General features: G+C 41.2%; 1 protein-coding gene across 1 annotated transcript in view; it reads right to left on the bottom strand.

Annotated features, from left to right (window-relative positions):
* Positions 1-8,153: 8,153 nt before the first annotated feature.
* LOC147608919 (dynein regulatory complex subunit 3-like) overlaps positions 8,154-12,131 on the bottom strand; it is a 168,569-nt gene continuing 164,591 nt past the window's right edge. Inside the window, exon 14 of the mRNA XM_086788617.1 lies at positions 8,154-8,568. Within this exon, the coding sequence (XP_086644743.1) occupies positions 8,398-8,568 (171 nt within the window). The 3' untranslated portion in view covers positions 8,154-8,397. The remainder of the gene's footprint in view (positions 8,569-12,131) is intronic.

Raw genomic sequence — 12,131 nt, 5'->3', positions numbered from 1 at the left:
CACTAATTAAGTAGGACACATATAATGTCCCAATAATCAAACTCATCTCATTGCAATGCCCCTCTAATGAGAGCCAAGTACATGCCCATATTTATAGCCATGGGGTAGGCTTAGGACTAATCTTGATTAGTTACCATGCTTTGGCAAACCTCCAGTTAGTTGCCCAATTTGTCTCCTCATTCAATGCTCCACCATGCAAAGTCAAATGTGTAAGAGCCTTCAATGCTATGACATCCTCAACTTCCTTGTCCACTCTATGACACCTCTATGACATCCTCAACTTCCTTGTCCACTCTATGACACCTCTATGACATCCTTCAATGCTATGACATCCTCAACTTCCTTGTCCACTCTATGACACCTTTATGACACGTTATGACAAAGGTAACCACCTTGCACTTTTAGAGATTCCCTGGTAATTCCTTCTCACCACTCCTAGCATCTACCTCAACCTTTTACACGTCCAATTGACCTTAGACTTTTGCACCATCCAATTTGTATCTCCTACAAATATTTGCACCTAGCTCTCCCTTGCTTTCACACATGGGTGCACATCACTTGCACCTCATTTTTAACATTGTTCACACTTGGTCAAGATTGACTTATATATACAAATGGCTAGTGTTCACACTTGGCCAATTAATTATAAAAAAGATAATTTTTTTTCTTGGAATTTGATGCTACTACAGGTCGAATGGTAGGAAAATTGTTTTTAAGAGATGTGTAGGTGTGTCAAAGTCTTCAATGTAGTTTTAATTAGGTTGCACAATATTGGGTTCAACTACCTCTAGACTCAGGTCACATCTCTGTAGGCTCATGTCTCACATTTATAGGCTCATGTCTGCATGCTCACATCACATCCATGTCAACTTAGGTTTCATCACGGGAATGTGGGCTCACATCTCCTTCCAACTCCGGAAGTGGTTTGTCTTGGTTTTGAAGTTTTTAATGGTTTCTTGGACTTGAAAGAGGGTGATTACAGCTCTTAATCCTAATTAATAATATTTATACAAGTGATTTAGTATTTTTGATTGATTTTTGTTTATTTTACATGCTCTATGCTACCAATTTAAACAATGCATGAATGAGGAAACAAAGTTCACAACTTTCTTACTCTAGCTTGTAGCTTATATTGGATTACACTCATAATCACAATTGGCAAGATAAATGCGAAATCAAATCATGAAAATGGCCAAGGTAAGTAAGGAATTTTCCTTTCCAAAAAATGCAAATAAAATAACCCAATGCCAAACATTAAGAATACACAATGGCGGAAGCTAGAGCAACACAATAGAAAGCACTGAATTGTGTAAAGAAATGGAGAGTAAACAATATTATTGCTTGCAAACAATTGATGCCACCCGTGGGTGGTGTGCTCCAGGGTAAGGAGCTTTGATGGCAATCGAGATAGACTTTGGACGGAGAATATCTTGCTTACATGAGTGCTTGAACACAATGAACTCGATGATGAACTAAGGCTACCAAACTAGTCTATATATAATACCTAGGGTTAGATTAGCTATATTGGCTAACCCACAACTTGGTCCAAAATGATCAACCGATTACATCGTCCAACTGGGACTATATAAGACTACAACATAGGCTCGAAAGGACTATGTGCATCCCCCATGGACATTTGAGACCATTGGGACACTCAAACAAGTCCCGCAACCTGAGAACAATAATGTGTCCTTAGTTTGCTGCCCACAACACTCACTTATGCGATCACATAGCCCCAAAAGCATGCATTCTACTTTGTGGAGTGCCAATTACCATCTTGCCATGTTGGAAATTGTGAGTGCTTGGGTGCTACCACAATGGCTACTCCTCATAAAGGGGACCTTACAAAATATAGCACATCGTAGAAACAACATGAGGGTGGAGCATTGAGAAAATGCTTTTCCAACATGCCCTCTCAATGTCCACCCATAGGTGAACTACCTCTTTGGTCCAACGCCTAGTCGATGTGAAGATGGCACTCCCACAAATCTCTCTCCAAAGCCTTAGTGAAAATGTTTATACAATTCTCTATCATTGAGTAGTGGAAAAGCTCCACCTCTCCATCCATAATAAGCTCACACACATAATGATAATGTATCTCAATGTGCTTTGTGCAAGCATGAAACACTAGGTTCTTAGCGATCGCCATGCAACTTTGATTATCACACAGTAACATTGTCGCTCTCTTTTGAGCAACACGTCTCCTAAGATCCTTCTCAACTAGACTGCTTCACATGAAGCAAAGCTTGTATTCAATCTCTATAGAAGAAAGTGCCACTGTAGACTGCTTCTTGCCGATCTAGGATGTAATTCCAGACCCAATAAGAAAACAATAACCAGAAACAGATTTCTTGCTATCACAATTACTTGCCCAATATGAGTCACAAAATCCAGTCAAGTAATTGCCCAATTTATAAGTGATGCCATACCCAATGGTACCTTTGATATACTTTAATACCCGTATCCCAGCCTTCCAATGGTTCTCGAGGCTAATTTGAGAACCTACTTGCCCAATATGAGTCACAAAATCCAGTCAAGTAATTGCCCAATTTATAAGTGATGCCATACCCAATGGTACCTTTGATATATTTTAATACCCATATCCCAGCCTTCCAATGGTTCTCGAGGCTAATTTGAGAACCTACTAAGGACACCAACTACAAAGTTGATGTTAGGCCATATATTGTATAGAAAGATCAAACTCACAACCAACTTCCTATACTCCTTCATGTCCACAAGTGGAGAAGCATCTTCCCACAGATAGCTTTGCATCAACCTCCATGGATGGAACCATCGACGTGCACTCAACCACGCCAAATTCTTTCAAAAATTTTCTTGCGTGCTTGCTGAGATGAAGATTCCATCTGACTCTTGCTACATCTTATATCCAGTACTGCTTCATTCTTCTCCCTAAAGATGAGACTAAATGCAACCACCCTTCCTTGATCATTGAGGTTACAGCTATTATATGGCCTTGGGTAGAATGTACGAAGCTTTCTTCCTTTATTTGGCCCACAAGATCACTAGTTTGGCCTTCGCTATGCATAATCTGAAAATGAAATTGGGCCAAATAACTAGCCCATCTTATATGCTTTTCTGATATCTTAGGTTGAGACATAAAATACCTAAGACTTTGATGATCCGTCTTGATAACAAAATCAACACTCTTAAGATAGTGCTTCCAAATCTTTAAAGCATGAATGATAGCCATCAATTCTTTCTCGTAAGTGGTGCAGTCTTTTCAGCTCCTTGAAGTCTTCGACTCTCATAGGCCACGGCATGGCCTTCTTGGTTCAAGACTGTTCCAATGTAATCTCCTAAGGCATCACGACGTGTTTTGTGCTATAAATGAGATTTTTTCCCTCCAACTAGACTGACATCCTCTTGTTTCAATTGTAGCCTAGTACTAGAGTGGCCTTAGCCACATAATGATACATTGCTCCTTGGTAGAGGTGCCGAATTCTTTTTAACTAGAAGGCCTAAGGTGCCCACTGAATGATGACCCATTCGTGTCATGTAGAAAAGCCAATGCCAAGTTACGGTGGGCAGTGACAAATAACACTACAAAGCTAATTACTCCTACTCCTACCCTTTCACACTTCACTCTCTTCCTAACCTAAATGGTGCAACCACCCATGGAGATTTCTATGTTTGTACTCACCTTCCACTGCAAGAGGTCCTATGTGTAAGAGTTACATGCTTCCATGTCTTTTATTGGAAACAGTCACAAGTGGAGGCCTTGCGTTGCCTGTGCAATCACCTTGAAGCCCAATCAATTTTCCATAACATTCAAGTTTACCTTATTCTTTTCTTCTTAGTTTTCTTCTTATAGTGATGTTATTCCTTGCATCTACTTCTCTCCAAGCTCTTCAAGATTATCACAATGTGAGGGGTTTCTTTCACATTGGGTTTCACACAACTTCTCCCAAGTCCCATAATTCTCCTCCTCCTCTCCCTCACTCTACTTCATCACTTACTTAAGGGGTGTGCTCTCAAGCTCACAAGCTCCACTCCCCTTTCCATATCTCTACTTCACTCCACTCAAGATTGTAGATTCAACCAAGAGAGAATGCACAGTCACTCAAGAAGCTTAATAAGTAGCCAACTCTCACATAAACTTAACCTTGAGCTCAATCTCAAGCTAATTGTACCCAATCTCATGTAAATCACACAAGATGGATCTTAAATTGAAGCTAAGACACACGAACATGAAATGGAACCCATAATCTTTGAGAGGAATGCACCATTGAAGCATAGCAAGAAGTAATCGCAAGAGGGAATGCTAGAAAACATCACAAAGTTTTAGATAATACAATGTGTGGTCCATTAGAAAGAAGAGAAATTATCTTATATAAATATAGATAAGATAAGTGTAGGCAATTCTAATTGTTCAAATTGTATTTGTGATCAATCAAACTATTCATTTGAGTACTTCATTCATTAAATTAAGCTTTCTTGCTTGGAGTCCATAATTTTTGAGAGGAATGCATCATTGAAGCATAGCAAGAAGAAAGGGAATGCTAGAAAACATCACAAAGTTTTAGATAATACAATGTGTGGTCCATTAGAAAGAAGAGAAATTGTCTTATATAAATATAGATAAGATAAGTGTAGGCAATTCTAATTGTTCAAATTGTATTTGTGATCAATCAACTATTCATTTGAGTACTTCAATCAAACTCATTTGAGTAGTTCATTAAATTAACCTTTCTTGCTTGGAAAAATTGATCAGAGCATCAAATCCATCCCTTTCTATGTCTTTAAGTGTTGAGAGGCTAGAACTGTAATTCCTAGCTCTTGTCTATTGTCCATTCCTCCACTAGTCTAAGTGAGATTCATTTATCAAAGGGAAATTGAGAGAAAGACACTCTTAAACATCCTAGCAAGATTCTTACTTCAATTTAATCAAGATCTTTTAAAGCTTATGAAAAATGATTCTATAATAGCCTTGAGTGATCTCCCTTCTTGGTGACACAAGCAAGCTCGACAAGAATAACTGTAATGCATGGAAGTTTAAGATACAAACATTGCCGATGATCAATAACATGTGAAAGATTGTGAATGGTGAAGAAGAAAGACTAGAGAACAAAGGACTGATAGGGATACAAGAGCCTAGAAGATGATGTTAAAACCATCTCAAGTCTATTTACTGAATTAGTACATGATGGTTTTATTTTAATGGAATCCCTTCAAATCTTCAATGACTCTAATTGCTTTTGAATTCTACTTGATTTTTGACGAGGACCCTTGCCCTTCAAAATTGATGGGTTTCGTGATATATAACAAGTTTTTTTTTTGTGTATTTTAGTGTAATTTTTGACAGGCATGTAAAAATTTTGCAAGTATTTTACGGCCAAAATGCTGCATGACGGCCCATCAAAAAGCAACTATGATTCCATGACAAGAAGACTCATGTGGACGTGCCCAATACCCACATGAGTCAATATATACAGTGCCCAATACCCACATGAGTCAATATATACAGAGTTGAAAATTTTAGAAAGATACAGAGACAAGATCAATTTGCTGTGAACCACCTAGGTGTACAATTGAAGTCAAGATGGAACTCTGTACGATTGGAGAGTCCAAATGGAACTTTAACTGACAAACTTCTGCATTATATTATCAAAAAGCATCATGAATCGTCATCAGAGAGCCTGTCAGTGATCTCCTCCACTCTTTCCCTACTCCCCCTTATCCTGTTGCTACTAGTGGCTATGGAGAGTGTGGATAACGTCTGTTCAGAACACGCTGACAGGCTTTGCAGGAGGGGTGGTGGTCCACTCTATTGTCCTGCAGCACTATGCCCATCAAACCTACTTAGCTGTGAGGGTACGAATTAACTCCCACCGGGAATCCCAAGACATTTAGTCTCAAGTATCTGTCTCGCTCCAATGAATGTGATCTGGGGTGAGTGTCCTCCTTGTCACAGAGTGCAGGGCCTGTCTCTATTGCCTGCTGGGAAACCGATAAAGTGAGTACTTGGGCAGTCATAACACGGAGGATCCTCTACCATACATGCTGTGTTGCTGGGCAATCTCAAAGACATCAACACTAGGATCTGCAAGCTATAGTCCTGAAATCTCACCGGTCTGCCCTTTGTGGCTCCCATCATAGGACCCCTATGACCTGGCAAGCCAATGGACGAAAGATACCTTGCATGGATGGAAATTTCTCCAGAGGTATTGATGGAACTCAGGAAGGATGGGGCTTCTCATGCCTTGCTGCTAACCAGTGCTGCTGGGTGTGGGTTTCCGTTCAATTCCACTCCCCTGGATCCCACTGTAATCTGGTCAGGGATCTGTTCTCACAAATCCAAATTTGCAAAGACCTGCAGCTACCATGCAGGAGAAAGCGTGAACATGCAGTACGCTGTAGGGGTTCCCCAGTGGCACCTTGGGAGGGAATCAGGCGGCTTTTTTGACCTATTGAGAAAGTCACATGGGAAGGAAATTGCCATTTACAGAATTAGGAATGGGGGATCATTTGGAGTCAACCACCCCCTAGGGATGATTGAGGTGATGGTCAAGATTTGAGTTGTCTAAGGGGGAGGCAGGAACCGAGGGGAACACCGAATGATGAGAGCACCAGTGTAACAACCAGGCGACAGCAGGAGTTGTGACAAGAGGAGACCAGTGGATTAAGGAAGGTGTCAGCAGGGGCAGCTGAGGAAAAAAAGGGAGGGGAAGATGGATGGGAGAGGGGAAAAGGGGGAGTGCGGGGGGAGGGGCCGGGCAGCACAGGCGAAGGCAGGTGAGTAAGGGAAAGTGCGATGAGGAGAGGGAAGGGGGGGTGATGGCCAAACACACGGGGGAGAGGGGGTGGGGTGCACGCTTAGGTCATAAGGCAGGGAAGATCCTCCCATACATTACCACTTTATGTTGTTATTCTTTCTCAAAGGGTCTCAATGGCTTTGAGGGGGCTGCATATGAGAACTGAACCAAAGGTTGCACATGCATAGTAGCAAAGCAAGGCTAGAGGCTACTTTTCTTTTCTCTGAAGGCTAGCAGTCTGGCTCCAGCAGCTTCTTGATGGAAAAGACTGGATTGATCTCAGAAAGAGCAACCTTGTAGCAGGGTTGGTTGCCCGGCACACCACAAAAAAGTATGTCCAAGAGTCCTCGACACTGACGACACAATGTAACACTTAAAACAGACTTGAATGTAAGCATAGAACAATGCACAAGAATACTGTAAACGTTTCATTTCACTTGTATTACTTCCAAGAAGCTGTTACATGCCCCTCACTGCACTGTGCACACCCAGTAGTGATCACAGTGAGATGGACAACACACACGACGGAATGACACTGACTACAGGACTCAATGAACAAGATGAGATGATGACGACAGAGCAGACTGAGCTGGAAAGATGTATGTAGAATAGGAAGCCCCGATGGTTCCATCAGTGTCTTTTAACGCTCTGGAGAGTCACAACATATCCAAGGATGCCATTGGTGAGTATCTCCTATCTTTGGAAGATGCTGATCAGCGTGACATTGCATGGAATCAAGAGCCAATTCAATTGTTTGTCTGTATACTCCGCAACAAAATGGTGTACTAGAAAAAAATAATTCAGTCACAGAAAACACAACCAAATGCATGCTCGGTAAAAAGAAATTACCAAATTATTATTATTTGGCTGAAGCATGCCAAATAACAATTTTTCTCATGAACAAGAGTCTTACAACACTGGAAGAAGCATTGATGGGCGTCAAGCCAAGGTAATTCATCTCAAAGTTTTTGGTCATTGACATGAGAAGAGAATAAAGCTAGTAGATGTGAAAGCAGTCAAATGCACAATTATTGGATACAAGATGAATCCAAAGCTTACAGATGATTATGGGATCTGAAAAGAAATCTTAAGAGAGTTATAGTTGATGAGAGTGCAACCTAGGTTGATACAAACATTGCTGATGATCAATAACATGTGGAAGATTGTGAATGGTGAAGAAGAAAGACCAGCACATGCTGGGATAGAAGAGCCTAGAAGATGATGTTAAAACCATCTCAAGTCTATTTATTGAATTAGTACATGATGGTTTTGTAAATCTGTGAATTCCATGACAAGACTCCTGAAAAAGAAATAAATAAAATAATTGAATGTAGGTGCGCCGTTGAAATGGAAAAGTCTCAAAGCTGATAAAGTCAAGAATTGAAACTTATAAACATATAGACATAATCAATTGAAATTTAGAAAAACATATACTCAAAGCTGATAAAGTCGAGAATTGAAAAATTTAGAAAATTACAGATATAATCAATTTGAAGCAGCAATGCTGCTCTGAACCACCTAGGTGTACAATTGAAGTCCAAATGGAACTCTGTACAATTGGAGAGTCCAAATGAAACTTTCACTAACAACTTGGAGAGAAAGCTCCATTATATTTCAAAGAGCTTCATGAATCGTCTACATCCTCAGAGAGCCTGTCAGTGATCTCCTCCTCGTTCTTGTTCATGATAAACAGAATCTCCTCCACTCTTTCCCTATTCCGCCTTATCTCCTGTTGCTGGAACGTGTCATGTACTGCCTTGTGCATTTCCTCTTCAGTACGCAAAGTTTGATCCTCCTGACACATTTGAGTTAAAATTACAGCTTCAAATCAGCACTCATGCTCCATATAATCATATGCACACAATCTCTTCTCTGTAAGGAGCCAAGTTTTGGGTCTCTCTCCAGTGCACAGTCATTTTACATAAGCCTTTTACACACGCCTTTTTGGAACTGCTAAAGGAGTTAATCCCAACAATTGTGATCCCAATGTTTTTGTTCAGTTTGCTTACTCTAAATTCCTCATATATGAAAGATCTTAGGAGCAAAGGACAGAGAGAGAACAGTTTCATTTCAACCAGTTCGTCTTGTGTACCTTCAAAATAATGATACTAGCAAGTGAATCCTTGATTTAGTAAAAAAAGACAAACGGTTTTCATTGAGAACTATCAGCCAACTATAAAGCACATCAGCCATAGCTATATTTCATGAGGTCTTATTCCATTCCTAGTCGCACATGGGAATTTCACCTGGCTACACACACACCATACTAACCCCACACACACCCGAGTACCACAAGGGAGTACCACCCTTGCAAATATTGGCCACTTTGTAGGCAGTGGACAAGCCGCGGACAAACCCCACAAGTCAATAGCTCGGCCAATCGGAGTGAACACCCTGCACAACTTTGGTAGAACTGGGCGCCACAAATTGAGTCATGATCTTTGATGTCCATGACAACCATCGTCCCTGAACCAGAGCGTGAACTTGAAGGGCAAGCATTGCACACTGTTGTCACCGCAGGATCACGGAAGAGGAAGGTGGAAGCAAGTGCCACGACGATCGAATGATGACAGCGTAAGGTGTGCGGATGGCTGCCTACATACCCACCTGCATGCGAAGTTCGACACCTTTAGTATAAGATGTCCCCAAGAGGATTTGAACCCAAGACCTCCCATAAAAAGTCCAAAGTCTTATCCACTAGGCTACCGCCTTGGGGACGCCATAGCTATAATTTTATAGCAAGACAATAGAAAATGCACTTATGCCAACCACACATTAGTGCAGTGGTAAGGAAAGGAGTTTGAGAGTTCCTAGGTGATAGGTTCAGATCTCCCCTTGTGCAAGCGATGGCATCTAGTGTGTGTGAGTAGTGTATTGTCACATTTCCAGCCAAGCCAAATAAAAAGGAAAAAGAAAATGCACTTACTGTTTCTTTTAACTGTATGAAGCATGATGTAATTAGGAATAAATAAACATGTTAAGGATTATTATGCAATACATGTCTACTTCTCCACAATGCAAAAACAATTCCCTTAGATGTGATGCTCCCTTCTCCATCTAAAATGATCTCCTGTTATCCATGGATCTTGAGCTGCCTTGAAGTCACTCCTACTAATGGCTATGGAGAGTGTGGATAACGTTTGTTCAGAAGACGCTGACAAGCTTTCCAGGAGGCCTGGTGGTCCCCTCTATTGTCTTGCCCACCAAACCTACTTAGCTGTGAGGCTACGAATCACTCCCACTACGAATCTCAAGCATAGTCACAACACAACGGGAATGGGAACGACATATAGGGATTAGGGAACGGGAATGGAAACGCCACATCAACACACACACATTTTTTTTTAGTGAAACCACTGATTTTAATTAACTCAATGTAGAATTGCTACCACCCAGAGTGGATGGAAGCTAGAAACAATGGGAAAACACTTCTAAGATATGCAAAGAAATGTCTCTTATATGATAGGCATCATATAGAGAGGTATGCAAAGAATGCCTGAAAAATGCATACATATGTAAGGGGGCATGCATGAAGATCTGATGATTTCTATCATGCTAGATAGTCCAAAACGCAGTAAATCTGACCCAAGCAAAGAAAGGGGCATATGCGTCCCAACGATGAGGGGAACTTCCCAAAGAGCCAAAATTGCTTCAAGAAACGTTTCGATGGGAAACGAATCTACAGGCGTGCCGACAATGCTGCAATGAACTGCGTGGTAACCGAACACTGCAATAATAGGTGTGAAACGGTCTCACTGCAGCACGAGCAGCGCGCACAGTGCGACGATGCAATACGTCGTTTTCCCAATGTGATCCCCACCGGTAACACCCCGAGCAGACATCTCCACATGAAAACTTTTTGCTTCAAAGGAAGACCATTCTTCCATATACAACGTAGGCACCGAGTCCACCATCTGACAGGTTTATCAAGTCTTCAAAGCTGATTGGCATGTTGCTTTATCCACGGTGGGGGAATCAATATTCTATAGGCCTTTACTGCTATTATTTCCTTCATAGGAATGGCAGTGTAACCATTCTCTTGCCGATCCTGTTTCTAATCATCCAGACGATTTTGCATCTCTAGCATGGGGGCAAGCAAGAAGGGTTGAAGCAACTCTTGCAGTCTATGCCAAATTGGGAGGGAGTGCATACCAAAGCATAGCGCCTATTGACCAACGGAAAAGACAAAAGAACCATCAGGTTGTATAACATCCTGCACATGTTTGACTCCTTTACAGGCAAGAAAGTATGCCTTTTTGGGTTCAGCCACTGCAAGGGGCGTTTGAAACATACGACTTCAATGCATACTTTCCAACGCCATGCTGTTGCCCACCTGAGGAGGTCTACCAACACATATATTGTAGGATCTCTTGCCAATCTGTGATCAGACGGTTGGAAAAAGGGCTGCCAGGAATTGTACCTTTGAAACAACCCGTGATAAAGTCCCATAGAGTGGTCTCCCAATTGCCAAATGCATCAGTCTACACCTTGGTGCACATTTCACCCAACATTTTCGTCCATGGTTACATTTAGGCAACAAAAGTAGGGTAGCTTTCCTTGCAATCAAGTGATAATGAATGTTCAGGATGTTGAGTCCTCCATGCATTTTAGGAGAGCATACTAGCTCAAATTTTAGAAGGCGGAGTGCTTTTTTATCAGTGTGAATTTTCCATAGACATTCCATAGCTTGTGACATAAAAGCATCCAAATCCTTTTGGTTGGTGGTAAGTAAAACTGTATGTACGCCATAATGATCGATTGAACAATTCTTAGGCGGACATGCAAAGGCCATGTTGAGAGCTTCCAATAATCTAGCTTCTGTTGTATGCGATGCATCACCCATCGGGTTTCATCTTTGAGCGAAACAGACCAGCCTATGGGATAGCCCAAGTGTTGTATGATTTGTCCGGGTGGCACAATATTCCCTGGCCAAAAAATGTCATTCCAATCCTTATCATTTAAAGGCAAGAGCTTTGAGAGATCACCACCAAGAATGCATCTAGCAATGCTATCCTTATACAAACAATATATAACATTACTCATCTTAGGACCGAACCCCATTTTTCTCATTACTTGAGCAATGTATTCCCAATGCACTGTATCAAAAGCCTTGGCAATATCTACCTGCATGATTAGCACATCCTATTTGGTGTACTTGGCATATTCGATGCCAATGTGGACATTTGCAATATTATCATTAATTTGCCTACGCGATACAAAACCATACTGAGCCGGATGGAGACCCGCATAAAGGACACGTTTCAACCGATTGACTAGCATTTTAGTTATGAGCTTATATATAACAAGCATCAATGTTATCAGACGCCAATCAGCAAGAGACTCACACAGTTGCTTTTT

Source organism: Cibotium barometz, chromosome 52, assembly GCF_041138505.1.
Source record: "Cibotium barometz isolate CiBa-2024 chromosome 52, ASM4113850v1, whole genome shotgun sequence".
NCBI classification, from domain to species: Eukaryota; Viridiplantae; Streptophyta; class Polypodiopsida; order Cyatheales; family Cibotiaceae; genus Cibotium; species Cibotium barometz.
This window is presented reverse-complemented; position numbering and strand designations above follow the sequence as displayed.